This window comes from Schistocerca americana, chromosome 6 (assembly GCF_021461395.2).
Source record: "Schistocerca americana isolate TAMUIC-IGC-003095 chromosome 6, iqSchAmer2.1, whole genome shotgun sequence".
NCBI classification, from domain to species: domain Eukaryota; kingdom Metazoa; phylum Arthropoda; class Insecta; order Orthoptera; family Acrididae; genus Schistocerca; species Schistocerca americana.
This window is the reverse complement of record NC_060124.1, coordinates 355,559,233-355,573,889: the sequence shown is the minus strand read 5'-3', so window position 1 is coordinate 355,573,889 and position 14,657 is coordinate 355,559,233. Positions and strand designations below refer to the sequence as shown.

Below are 14,657 nucleotides of genomic sequence, written 5' to 3'. Positions count from 1 at the left end.
GATAAACACAGGACAGAAGAATCAAAAGGTTAACAAACTTCCTGCTCTACTATGAAAAACCATAAAACCATTGTGGCATCACACTACCAGGTGAAAACCCAGTACATTAATAAACACCAATATATTATTTCGAAAATAAATAGATTTTATAAATACTTCACAAATAACCTTATACTTAGATTGTTCTGTTTTGGAAAACAATTATTGATTTGTTTTTCTTAGGTTCACCGGCCGGAGTGGCCATGCGGTTCTAGGTGCTACAGTCTGGAACCGTGTGACCGCTATGGTCACAGGTTTGAATCCTGCCTCGGGCATGGATGTGTGTGATGTCCTTAGGTTAGTTAGGTTCAAGTAGTTCTAAGTTCTGATGATCACAGCAGTTAAGTCCCATAGTGCTCAGAGCCATTTTTTTCTTAGGTCCCAACTCTTATTTTCCTTTCTCTGACAAAAAGTGAATATACTATTTTTAACACATTTTTGTCTTGCAGTCTACATTTCTAGCTTCTCTACATTTTTTTGCCCTAATGCCTTACATAGATTTTGGATACCAGTATACTTTTCGCCATTTAGCTAACTAAAATTTTTTTACATATATCCATCAGTTACTTTCAACTTACCATGAATTACCACAACTATTATAAGTTTCCTTGTTTAAAACTTGTTGCTTTGACCTTTCGATTATGCTACTCCTTTCACAGTTCTATCTTTCTCCAGTGGACAAGCTGAGTGCATCGGTATGCATGCAACAGTATGTGTTCCTAGTATGTTCCAAAACGCCATGCATAAAAACGGATTTTTTGGTGCTCATACCTCATGTTCCATTGATGATACAAAGGTAAGGTACAGTGTTCTGTATAGGCCTTGGGCTAGGAGCCATTTCTATACATAACAAATGGAGCAAATTGGCTGGTTCTTTTTACATTTTATGTCGTCTGTGGTGGTACTCATGGAACTTGTGGAGGCACCATTAATTCATGGCCAGTTCGTCGGAAATACCCAAAAACGGTTATTTTACTATAGTTTGTCCTTCACCAGCAGACCATAACCCAGCTGAAGCAAACGCCTGAAATTTTATGATATACTCCTAAGATCCCCATCTCAAAGCAACCTTGAAATTTTTTGATATCTCTATTAATTTCCAAACTACAGAGGTTCAAAGTTATCCTACTTCTACACGTAAAATTCGGTGTGAGGCCACATGTAAATAATAAATAACTGTAGCAAATTGCTCAGATTTTAACGGTTTATTCTTTAGGCACTTATCTAGAGGAGCCATCTCCCTCTTTTCAAAAATCTTTATTCGTTATTGAGAGACACTCCAATACTTTGTTTTTTGGGTACCAAAGCCCAGTCGCGGATTCCCAGATGACTATGGACAATAAATAGCTGTAATTTTTATAATGTATTGCTAAGGTCCCGATATCGAACAACTTTGAAAATTTTCTTCATATCTTTATCCATTTCTGAGGTACATAGGTTCAAATTTACTCTACCTGTACACATAAAAGACACACATAAGTCCGGTGTGAGGCGAAAACGTAGTTTATAAAGTGACTTGACGCGGAGAAATACGCTGTAAAGTACATCCGTCATCATCTGGGAACCCCATGTTGTAGTACTGAAGCACATGCAAAATTTGTTTGCACGTAAAAACGGATTTGGGATGTTAAATTGGTTTTGCATTGTTTCTGTTTCAGATAAGTAAATTGTCTAAACTTTACTGACAAATATATTTCTTCTCATATGAGTAATATGCCCTGCTGCAATATGGGAAAGGAGAAAACCAGCAGAAAAAGCTCCTGTTGGCACACAAAAAATACGAATATGTTCATGTTTTTTTAAAAGACACTGGCTGAAATGTGGGGAACCAGCTGTCTCATTCTAACTTCCTCAGTACCTTTAAAAATATTCACAAAAAATTTAACATGCACATAAACTTCAGTTAATATCCATTGCGATATGTGGTAACTGGAAGAAGTCCATGGGCTATTTCAGTGGAGTTCCATGTAAAATATATTTTATTTTAAAATTGTTTTCATTCTGGAAACCAAATAAAATCACTGCTAATATATTACTCAGTTTAGCTGTAGTATACATTTGTATGACATTCTTCAGTGTGCAGTGAAACATTTCAGTATTTCCATTAACCTGTGAGTGGTATGCAGTAGTCTAGGCAGTTTATAACCACAAATCTTCACCAAGGCTTACAACATATTACACTGAAACTGTGGTTCTTGATCTGTTATTAAAATTTGGTAATCCAGGAATTAAAAAACACCATTGCTATTATCTCTGTTTCAATGTTTTAAAGTGGAACAACTCTTGTGCACTTGCTGAATCTACCCATACAAGTTAAACAGTAAGTAAATTAATTGGAGGGTAGCTGAGGACACATTGCAAAATATGCATGAGCTGAAAATATTCATTGACATTGAGTAATTATGTAACAGGTGATTTAGTATGCCTTGTAATTTTGCTCTTCTGCCGAGTTGTACGTACTGTAGTCCATTACTACACATCTAACTTTGCTTTTGACCCCTCAGATTTGGATGATACAAGTTTCACTGAAAATTTCACATCAAGCTGAGCCACCCTGTGGTAGTGTTCAAAAACTGTGATCTTAAATCGTTTTGGCGTATTTGGAGGGCAAGTTGCAATTAATATGTCACACCACAACTGGGAATAATTGAACTGCTTACATTTCGTTGAACTCTATACATTCTTATTCTTGTGAGATTGCAGTAGCTAGTTCCTTGTTATGCATGATTAATTTAGAAGTACATATCTTCATTGTAGTGAAGCAGCTTAAATCACTTAATAAAAGCATTGCCTGCAGTCCAGATTGTATTCCAGTCAGGTTCCTTTCAGAGAATGCAGATACAACAGCTCCATACTTTAACTATCATATACAACCACTCACTCATCGCAAGACCTGTACCTAAAGACTGGAAAGTTGCACAAGTCATAACAACAAGCAAGAAAGGAAATGGGAGAAATGCGCTGAATTACAGACCCATATCGCTAACGTCGATTTGCAGTAGGATTTTGGAACATATACTGTGTTTAGACATTATGGGTTTTCTCAAAGAAAAAAAATTTATGGACAAACAGCCAACTTGGATTCAGAAAATATCGTTCTTGTGAAACTCATCTAGCTCTTTACATCTAGCTCTTTATTCTCATGAAGTAATGAGTGCTCTCGACAGGAGATGTCAAATTGATTCCATCCTTTTATATCTCCAGAAGGCTTTTTACACCATTCCTCACAAACGACCTCTCGGTTGCACGATTGGATTCGAGAGTTCCTGTCAGAAAGGTTACAGTTCATAGTAACTGACGGAAAGTCATCGAGTAAAACAAAAGTAATATCTGGCGTCCCCCAAGGATGTGTTAGAGGCTCTCTGTCGTTCATGATCTACGTAAACGATTTAGGAGTCAATCTGAGCAGCCCTTTTAAATTGTTAGAGATGATGCCGTTATTCTAAAGTCATCAGATGATCAGAACAAACTGCAAAACGATTTATGCAAGATATCTGTATTATGAGAAGAGTGGCGATGAAGTCATCCACATAAGCACTAAAAGGAATTGGATAAATTTCGGTTAAAGGATAGAATACACAAACCTAAAAGCTGTAAATTCAACTAAATGCTTAGGAAGCCAACCAAAGACTGCGATTTGTTGTCAGAACACTTCGAAAACGCAACAGGTCTACTACAGAGACTTCTTACACTGTGTTGTCCACCATCTTCTGGACTACTGCTGTGTGGTGTGGGATCTGCGTAAGGTAGGATTGATGGAGGACATCGAAAAAGTTCAAAGAAGAGAAGCTCGTTTTGTATTATCGAGAAATAGGGGAGAGTCATGCATATGATACGCTAAGTGGGGCGGCAACCGTTAAAGCAAAGGCGATTTTCGTTGTGGCAATATCTTTCATGAAATTTCAATCGCCAACTTTGTCCACAAGGTACGAAAATATTTTATCGCTGGCCACCTACATACAACAGCTGTCCAAATAATCCCTTAACTTTGTCCATAAAATTTTTCTACTCTTACCTTTTACTTGTCGTGCATGGTCTCCATCGAAATACTCTCCTCCACAGTTGATACACCGTTCCCAACGCCGTTTCCAGTTCCGGAACGAGCCTTGGTACGCCTCTTGCTGAGTCGCGCGATGTGCCATATGCCAATTTTCTTTCATCTCTTCTATCGTTGCAAATCTTTGTCCTTTCGGCGGGGTGTTCAACTTTGGAAATTAAAAAAAGTCCGCAGGGGCTAGGTCTGGAGAATACAGAAGATAAGGCACCACAATGATTTCGTTTTTTGTGCAATAGTCACGTACCAACAGGGGTGATGTGCGGGTGTGTCATCGTGATGCAAGAGCCATGAGTTGTCTCCACATTTCAGGCCGCTTCCTTCTCATATTTTCTCGTAGGCGTCGCATCACGTCCCAATAGTACAATCGATTAATGGTTTGTCCCTTGGCACTAATTCATGATGAACTAATCCTTCAAAGTCAAAGAAAACTATCGCCATGGCTTTGATATTTGACCTGATCTGACGAGCTTTTTTTGGTCTTGGAGAACATTTCTGGACCCAGCACCATAACTCTTGAGGAACATCTCGTTCTCATACAAAAGTTCTTTACAGATTGTGAGGCGAAAGTCTTTCTGGACCTGACTCTTGAGCTGTGGGTCGAACTTGGCAGCAACGTGGTGCATTCCAAGATGTGTCAGGATTTCATGACATGATCCAACTGAAATGTTACATTCTTTTGGAATCTATCGAACAGTCAGTCTTCGGTTGGCACTCACAATTTCCTTGATGTTCCTGACATGAGCATTGTCAGTAGACGTTGAAGGGCGTCGTGAAAGAGGGTCCTCTTTAATTTCCATCTGTCCATTTTTAAACTGTGTGATCCATTCGCAATACCGAGAATGGTTTAAGCACTCATAGCCATAGGCTTCCTGTATCATTTGGCGTGTCTCTGTAAAGGTTTCCTTGAGTTTCACGCAAAATTTAATGCAGACGCGTTGCTCCTCTAACCTGCCATCTCGAAATTCACAAACTCTGCGACACAATGTTCTGCTCAATACAGCACAGAACAATAACTGACATACAACAATGGAACTTCCGGCAGTTACACATTAAACACAGGCGTGTGCAGGGATGCCAGTCGCATTTGGCTCCAACACATCATTGGTGCGAAATTACGAGTACAATTGTTTTGGAATTTTTCGAACAGACCTCATAGGATGGAATGACCATCATAACAAAATAAGAATAAATCAGAGCTTGCACGGACAGATTTAAGTGTTCGTTTTTCCCACGAGGTATTCGAAAGTGGAATGGTAGAGAAATAGCTTGAAGGCCGTTTGGTGAGCCCTCTGTCATGCGTTTAATTGTGAATTGCAGAGTAATTATCCAGATGTAGCTGTAGATGCATCATCTCCAATTTTTCCACCCTAGGCTTATGATCAGCAGCCACGTTTTCTGCAACAGACACATGACACAAATCAACTGAGGACTAAGAAATATTCTGCAGATAATGAAGTTACAATGATATAGCCTTTTCATTCTTTTATATGAACACATAAGTTTATGAGGCACGATTTGTGTAGACTGGTACCACTAGCTCACAAAAAAAGGAAAGCTGTATTCATTCTATTTTTGCAAAGTTTTATAAAGCTCAGGTTCCACCAGAGAGTTAAGATTAAACTCGTTGAGTTCTTCGTGCTTTCAGGCTTTGTAGGGATTCAGACTGTGTTGTGTGAAAGCAGTTTCTGGCATCAGACGACGGTCGTGTCAGTAAAATGCCTGGCTGCACTGACGTATTGGACCAGATATTGACAACTTGACCATACCGACCTGGCTCCAGAGAACACCTGGCTGTGTGTGTGTTCTGCCATTCTGAAAGTGGCTGCTAAGACTGTGCTATGCTTGTATACTCCCATATTGCTTCCTAATTCTCATTTTGCTTGCTTTCTTTGTTATTTTTCGCTTGTTGTTTTATATCTACTGCTGGAATTTACTTTTCCTTTATGTAGTTTATGCTGTTAAAGAGATAAATACAGTAAGCAAGTTCAAAATTGTTTACATTATTCGGGGATTAAAAGGCTTGCACAATATAGAGCAGCATGGAGAGCTGGACCAAAGCATTCTTTGGACTGGAGACCACAAGAACAACAACAACTACATTATTATGGTGGTAATTGTCACTGTTTAAATAATCTGCTGTTCCTTTCCTATTATGGTGGTATTAAAAAACGTGTCTCCATAAAGTCAATATGTGGTAAAGGTAGAACAGCTAAACTCAAACAGAGACTTACAGCAGTTTCCAGGTTTACATCATTTGTAATTCTAATGTCTTTTTTCCATATTCTGCTCTCAAATCACCCAAGAAGGTGGGAAAGAGATTAAGCATACTGGGTCTCTTAATAATTTGAATAACACTAAAGCTGATGCCATTTACATTTACCATCACAAACTCAATGATGGGGTGAATAAGTCTGCTCACACAGACAGATGACTATTCATACACCTAGAACTTAAATTGACAAGATAGACACACACTCACAGGCATATAGGAAGCTATTAAAATTGGTTGCATCCTTCGCAAGTTAGAAGCCATTGTAGTTGAAAATCATTTCCTTGCATGCTACCTTGCCTTCTGTTAAACGTTTCTTCTTTGTGTTAGTCTCAGTGGAAACTATACACTAACGGCATTCCTGTTGCAAAAGAAAACAACCAGAGACGTTTTTTTATTTGGTTTAGACAAAAAATTATACAACATTGAAATAATTTATGGGCATAGAGTAATAATTGAATTTAAAATATATGTATAAATGTATTTAAAGTAATCTCCAATGGGCCAGTAGTATATTGTATAGTCTTGTTATATTAATTTTGCGGGAAAGGTTTCAGTACCGTAATACATTTCTCAATATTTGATGCACAATAACATTTAACTTGAACATCTGCATTACAACAAATGTTGACTACCGTTCAATCTTGAGTCTACTTCTGCAATTTGGTCACACACATGTGTTACAAAAACAGCAATCACACTTTTTCTTTATGTCAGGCGAAATGTGTTAAGCACCTCTGTGTATGTAACTAAATGTAATTAGGACCATATTTTTTCCATTAAATAGCAGCCAGCCATTTTAGTATACTCGCTAATTTCTTTAGTGTACAATCAAAATGAGGAAAATTATATGAATAAACAATCATATTGCACTCAAACATCAGCTGTTTATCTGTCGGTGCAGCCAGGCTTGTACTGCAGTCACATAATGCCGGCTTCCGGTCCGGCGTTTTCACATTGTCATAAGTAAATTTTAATACCGATAACAAGTATTTTTTGAATAAAGTAAAAAATAAAATAAAAACAGGAAACACTGTTCATTATTTTTTACTTGTCATGGCAACACGTAGCAGCATACAAAACGTAAGAGGGAAATTCATTTACCACCAGTTTTAAGACTTCAAAAAGGTGCCGTGGTGATATATGCGCCACCATAGTTTTTGGTCCTAAGTCACAAAAAAAATCATCAAAATGTAAATTTAGTCAGTTGATCACATTTTTAATAGGTCAGCAACGAAATTATCTTCGTTGGGTTGCTACACAAAATGCGTCCGCGAAAGGATTCAGAGATAACCTTTGGTACGCGACGTAAACAAAGAGGCAAGCGGAATATCTTACAGTCGAATATTTTTGGCAGTGCTTCACAGTTGTATGTGTTTGATATACCGTGAGAGGAAAGAAGTGGACATTGTTTATTAAAAAAGAAATATTAAAAAATCGGATTGCAATGGCAACCCAGGACATTGAAACGTTAATTGATATGGGATTCCCGAAAGAAAAAGCGTTAGTATTATTGTGTCCCTTTTTGACCAGCTTCAGCTTTAAGAATAATGTGATTATTCATCGTGTACAACAACGAAGGATTGGGACACATCGAGTACCATGAGTTCCCATTAGTTCTTTTGAACGGAATAATGAACCGACTGAAACATACTTTTCTTTTTTGTGTAATTTAGGGTACGAGCTTTGGAGGTTACCGGAAATCAAGGTGTGGAGCCGGCAATGGAATGGTGAGTTACTACTACGTGATAAAGCTGTAAGAATGGAGCTCAGTGTTTGTGACTTCGATGTAAACTATCACGAAAAATGTGTGGTAGTAGATATATCGTGCATAAACTACGAAAAATTCAAGTGGTTCCACTACATAACTTGTAGCGAGAAGTGCCTTTATTTTTAATTTATAAGATATCCTCCATATATGCTACTATACGATTGACATTTCTCGGCGTTATGCAACGTTCTCAGGTATTTTGTTTCATTTGAATATTATCACATTGCAAGCTTGAATACTGCCATTGATAAATGTAATACCTTATTTACCAATTGTAATGACCCATGAATCAGTCATTCTGTTCAGTCACAGCAAATGGTGCAAGAAGTCATGCAGTGACCGGTAGTGAATCAGGCTGTTAAGCCACCAGACATGACATTTGCGTCAGTAACGAAAAAATACACTGTACACAAAAGCTTGGTAAACGTCAACTTAACAATGAATTCTGGACACACAAACAATTGCATACATTCTCTTACTGTAAATTGTTTTCGCTCTAAAGACACAATAAGATGCAAAGGTTGCACTTATGTTCAACCACCTTGTTGCAACAGCTAGATAAGGAAATAATTTAGCACTACACTTACAAATGCATTTGGGGGGGGGGGGGTTGTTTGTAATCAAAACTGAAAGCATCTTGTGTATTGACATTTTTAATAAAGTTATTTACTGTAACAACAATGTACACTTATCTCCTGGAAAGGTAACAGTACAATATAAAGTTAAGTAGAGCATGGTAACACAGCTGTCAAAAGTGACTACACACAGTACTGTCAGCTAGGTAACATTGGCTGCAGCTTAACACAAATGACTATCAGACAGTCTCCTGACTTCTTCCAGTTCAAGTCCAGGGAGCTAATTGCCCAACTTAAGTTAACACAGTGTACGGTTAGCATTTTTTCCATTATAGTGAGAAAAAATTATTTAGGGAAAAAAGATCACAGACAACTTGTTCAAAACTATGAGGGCACAATGAATTGGTTGTCTGATGAATTGCGATGTTACACTCAAGTTTTTGGACTTGGAGATCTGATGAGCGAAACGACAAGCCCCTCGGCTAAACTTTTAAGCACTGCTGGTTCCACAGCTCAGCAGATGGGGAAAGACAAAAAAAAAAGGTCGCCCCTGAATTTACTCTCTTGTTATAGTGAAATATTTTTGAATTCAGGTAACATATTGAGGAATAAAGGCACTACGCACAGAAAGTATCCATGCATCTGCATATCTAGAAGAGACATTTTAAATACTGTTGGTCCTTTGCTAAGCGGTTGTGGGTCATTCCAAATCAAGTGACCCAGTGTGCCTGCTCAACAATGTTAAAGTTTGGTAAAACTGTCTACAGAATCTGCTTCAGGATTTGAATGGACTTCTGCCAAGCTTCAGCTCCGTTTGTAACTTGCTGTAGATGCTAGTGCTGTTTTCACAAGGTCAAGTTTCTTTGGAACCTTAAACACATAAATAAATCCTCAAGTTTGGCCAGCAGTGATTCCTGACCCAATGCTGTTAGGGACCTGTAATAAATCATCCTGGAAAAACTTTCTCGCCCGGAAAACAGAAATAAAGCAAATGATGATCAGAAATCATTTACCATTGCACAATTTCCCTTAAACTTGCATGACAATATTGCAGTGACAAATGTTTGCCACATTCCAACAAGGTATCAATGTGAGTAGAAGGCACTGGAAACACGATAATGTGTTAGCGCAAATTGTCAGTTCGCCTGTAGAAAGATTTGCAGCAAATATATTCACCATGTTATCGCCTCCTGAATATATCAACAATGTTCAACAACTACATTTTGCCTGTATGTGTCTCCATGTATGTCTTAAAATTAACACCTTTTTTATTACAATTCTGAACACCAAAGCTCTGTTCCTAGCCATTCTTGACGGCAATCAGGCATACGGTCTTTTGATTGTAAACTACAAACTGTATTTCTGACTCATATTTTTTTACTGTGCTGTGCACAAAAATTAGTTTTACATTCTGATGTGTTGGACACACACTCACACCTACTGAATGTGACGCACATACAGTGACACACAAATTTGGGTGTAACCCATAAAAATTTGATAAACAACCTCAGGCTGATTGCTGTTTCAAAAAGCAACAAACATTAGCTTTAAATCGTAAGTGGCAAATAGGCCTCCTTTTGCTTCCTAACTTCTTTCCTTTACTAAAAATGTAGACAGCTCACTGTGTCTGAACAAATTGCTATAAATTCTTAATCACCTGAAAGTTTCATAATATTTTGCCTTATGTTTTCTAGAAGCCTGTTTGCACACTTGATTTTTGGATTTACCTATGTTCATTTTTTCCATCTTCAACTTTCCTGACTTTTTATCATTCTCTCTGAAACAGAATTCTTCCTTAGTTCTGTAATAATATATTAAAATTTCCTATCATTTTGCTGATCAACTGGTTGTAATCAGCATATTGCTTGTTTGCACAAGGTTGCTCCAGTACTCTTGCTTCAAGGTCAATCCATTTTCACATCTTTATTATTGTTGTTGTTGTTGTTGTTAACAATTTCAGCTGCAACTTGATGTGCCTTTCAGTTTGCCACAGCCTTTTTTATCTTTCAAACCAGTTCATTGGAACTTCAGTCGTGATGTTCCAACAGAAAACAAACTCACATCCATATCTTCAGAAATGTTGGCCTTACCAACTTGGAGTTTTCTATGAGGAATAATCTTTTCTGCTTGATGTACACAGCTTTTCACCTTGTTGTACATCATCAGTCTGTGTCATAAATTTTAGCTTATTGGCTATTTCCAAATCAGTTGTGCATAGACATATTCTACGTGATTTTTTATGCAAAAAGAGTTACCTTTTTAAAAATTCATGCCTATGTAAAAGCAGTGCTTCATGCTGAAAGCACATGTGGGCATCATCATCCAACCATAAGTCACTTCATCTGTTTGTTCTTTAAAGGAAATTCTTTCAGAGACTTTAAGTCTTTGCAGACTTAAGACACAGTTAAATGGCCTGCAGAATTGAGAATTTTTCATAGTCGAAAGAAATTGATATTTCATTTCCACATGACAAATTCACTTGGTACAATGGATGATAGGAAAGACCATAAATGACAGAATCGTTTATGGCCCTCCTGTCAGCCATTGCATCAATGTCAGCTTTGGAATGTGTGCGTAGTAACTATGATGGTTTTCAAAGCATTACATTGCAGGGCAGTAATCTAGTTTGAAATTTTGAACTTATAGCATAATATAATTCAGCACAATATTACTTCAAACACATTTTGTAAAGAAAGTGGGGAACATGAATTTAGTGGCAACCTAATTAACAAACAATATTTAAATATGCTGACAAAACCCATACTTTTTGCATTCTATCTGAAATTACTCCAAAATAAAAATAGACATTTCTGATATTGTTACGTCGTAACCAGAATCAAGTCCAAACCTGAAATCAGGGTTGTCTCTGAAGCAGAACACTTAGCACAAAAGAACATTTATTACAAACACCAACTAGTGCCAACTGAACTTCTGGATGGAGAACACGGCGATTTTATACAAACATTGAATATTCCAGAAAACATAAACAAGTACAAGCATAAGAAATTTCAGTAGCCTCCCGGAACCGAGAAGTGCTAACTGTCAAATAATAGCAGGCAGTTGGGTTTGAACGGGCGACCAGCTGCACACCAACTAGTGACACTAGCTGCTGCATCACACTTCGTGCAGTACTCCTCACAGTTCTATGTATTTAAACTCCCTGTTTTCTGTGATGCAAACTGTTATAAGATCAGAGATGTCAATTTTGAGATGGGTGGTGTTAAAAATGGGCAAGATTTAGTACATTTGGTACTTTTGGTCACTTCTTTAGATGCTGATATCACATTGAATTGTTAATTTTCTGACAGACAGAGAGAATGTATGCTGAGGAATCATCATGTTTTCAATGCCTTTTACTCACAAACTATTCCTTGTTGAAGTCAGATGACAGCTTCCCTTTTTTTCCCCCTCTTCTGGAAGTGTTTTTCATTATGTTTGAATAGAGATTGTGCCTTGAGTATTGCTTTCGGGTTAATGGAAGCATCCGATTCCGTCTGCTTTGACCCATGACGTTACCAATATGGCAGCAGCAACCATTCACAACTACTCCCATATTGCGCCTATGACGTCATTACATAAACATGTCAACAAACGTAAGAATAGCATTAAAAACCATCAAACACACATTCCTCCAAAAATATAATGAAACTAATGGGACAAGCAGGGGAATTTAGGGGTTTTTGGGTGGGGACAAACTAAAAACAAACACGCGCCACTAAACCAAACAAGAAAAATGATAAAACAAAACAACCACAACCTTCCCAAAATCAACTAAAAACAAAATCCACTGGAATCAGTCACTTCCTTTGACCTATACAACCCAAAACTACAACCACCTACCTCAAAAAAACCACCTACAACAAAATCGGAATCAAACCCTTCCCTTGACCTGTATAGCTCAACAGAAACTACCGATATCACTTCATACAACCCAAAACTACAACCACCTCCACAATTGCTGCTACCTCAAAAAAACCACCTACAACAACAAAATCGAAGTCAAACACTTCCCTTCACCTATATAGGTTAACAACAACTCACAATACCAAACCATCCACAACTACAGCCACACATTGAAATCGAATACTCCCCTTCACATTCACAGGTCAACAACAACTTACAAAACCAAATCCCCAATACCAGCAAGAAAACGCCCCACACAAAAAAAAAAAAAAAAAACAACAACTCCCCCCAACAAATCATCGGTGCTGCCCCCAAGGTCGTACACCACACACACACACACACACACACACACACACACACAACCACACCAGCAGAATAAGCCACAACCAAATAAAATTCCCAGCCCAACCCCCCCTCCCCCCCAAAAACATCAATAACCATGAAACAAATAATATCCAAAAACAAAAAGGCACAATCACACCCCAAAAAAAAAAAAAATATCCACAACAAAATCAAAAATCCATGACAACCCCCCACCCACCTACCTCCCCAAACCTTACCAGCTCCCACCCCTCCCAGAGCCACAGCCAACCCCCCACCCCCAAACCTAACTAAGTACATAGAAAGAAGGATCCTTTATTGTATGATTATATGATAGCGGAACAAACACTGGTAGCAGTTACTTCTGTAAAATATCTGGGAGTATGCGTGCGGAACGATTTGAAGTGGAATGATCATATAAAATTAATTGTTGGTAAGGCGGGTACCAGGTTGAGATTCATTGGGAGAGTGCTTAGAAAATGTAGTCCATCAACAAAGGAGGTGGCTTACAAAACACTCGTTCCACCTATACTTGAGTATTGCTCATCAGTGTGGGATCCGTACCAGATCGGTTTGACGGAGGAGATAGAGAAGATCCAAAGAAGAGCGGCGCGTTTCGTCACAGGGTTATTTGGTAACCGTGATAGCGTTACGGAGATGTTTAATAAACTCAAGTGGCAGACTCTGCAAGAGAGGCGCTCTGCATCGCGGTGTAGCTTGCTCGCCAGGTTTCAAGAGGGTGCGTTTCTGGATGAGGTATCGAATATATTGCTTCCCCCTACTTATACCTCCCGAGGAGATCACGAATGTAAAATTAGAGAGATTAGAGCGTGCACGGAGGCTTTCAGACAGTCGTTCTTCCCGCGAACCATACGCGACTGGAACAGGAAAGGGAGGTAATGACAGTGGCACGTAAAGTGCCCTCCGCCACACACCGTTGGGTGGCTTGCGGAGTATAAATGTAGATGTAGACAACCTTCGACCTATACATCTTACTGACAGCCCTTAAGAAAACCCTAAAAATACAATAACCCTCAGGGACGCTCTTCCGCCAACAGTACTCATCTAAATGAGACTGGAGGTTAGAAAATCGCCTCTTCCCCCTCTCAGTAACAGATTTAACAGCCCCCAAAACCCCTCTATTGTATTAGTACAGGCCCTGCTCTCATAATTCTTTAACTTGATGTTGTGGTTAACTACCAAGTGCTGGTGACCCACCTGACTCAACTCACTATAAGAAGAAAACCCATCAGAAACTACAGTGCTACCCTTTTCTACATACTCCTGAATCAAACCTACTGACTCCCTTATTGTATGCCGTTCAGCAACCCTAAAAACACATTCAGAACACCCAGCCCCCCACACCCATAAGCCAACCACAGGCTTACCCCCCCCCATACTTCCTCCTACCAAACTGCGACTTGTCAATCTTTACAACTACTCCAGGCCCACCCATCTTACCCCTGTATTTGATGTATTCAGAACAAACACCACAACAAAAAGAATACCAGTCAAGCACCATCCGCTCACTCACACCCACCTCATGCGCACAAAAACTATGGGAGGATTGATAACAAAAATGATAACTCATCAACACATTTTCTCGCATCCTCAACCTAGACTTCTTGAACTAGGAACCTCGGCGTATGGAGCGCCATACGTCATCCCACCGACACCTCCACATATTGTCCGAGACGCCGGAACTTTGGTTATCCTCATATT

General features: G+C 38.7%; 1 protein-coding gene across 1 annotated transcript in view; it reads left to right on the top strand.

Annotated features, from left to right (window-relative positions):
• The first annotated feature begins 7,707 nt into the window (after positions 1–7,707).
• The window catches only part of LOC124619459 (UBX domain-containing protein 1-like), a 62,153-nt gene continuing 55,203 nt past the window's right edge, over positions 7,708–14,657 (top strand). Inside the window, exons 1-2 of the mRNA XM_047145858.1 lie at positions 7,708–7,868; positions 8,042–8,095. Of these exons, the coding sequence (XP_047001814.1) occupies positions 7,813–7,868; positions 8,042–8,095 (110 nt within the window). The 5' untranslated portion in view covers positions 7,708–7,812. The remainder of the gene's footprint in view (positions 7,869–8,041; positions 8,096–14,657) is intronic.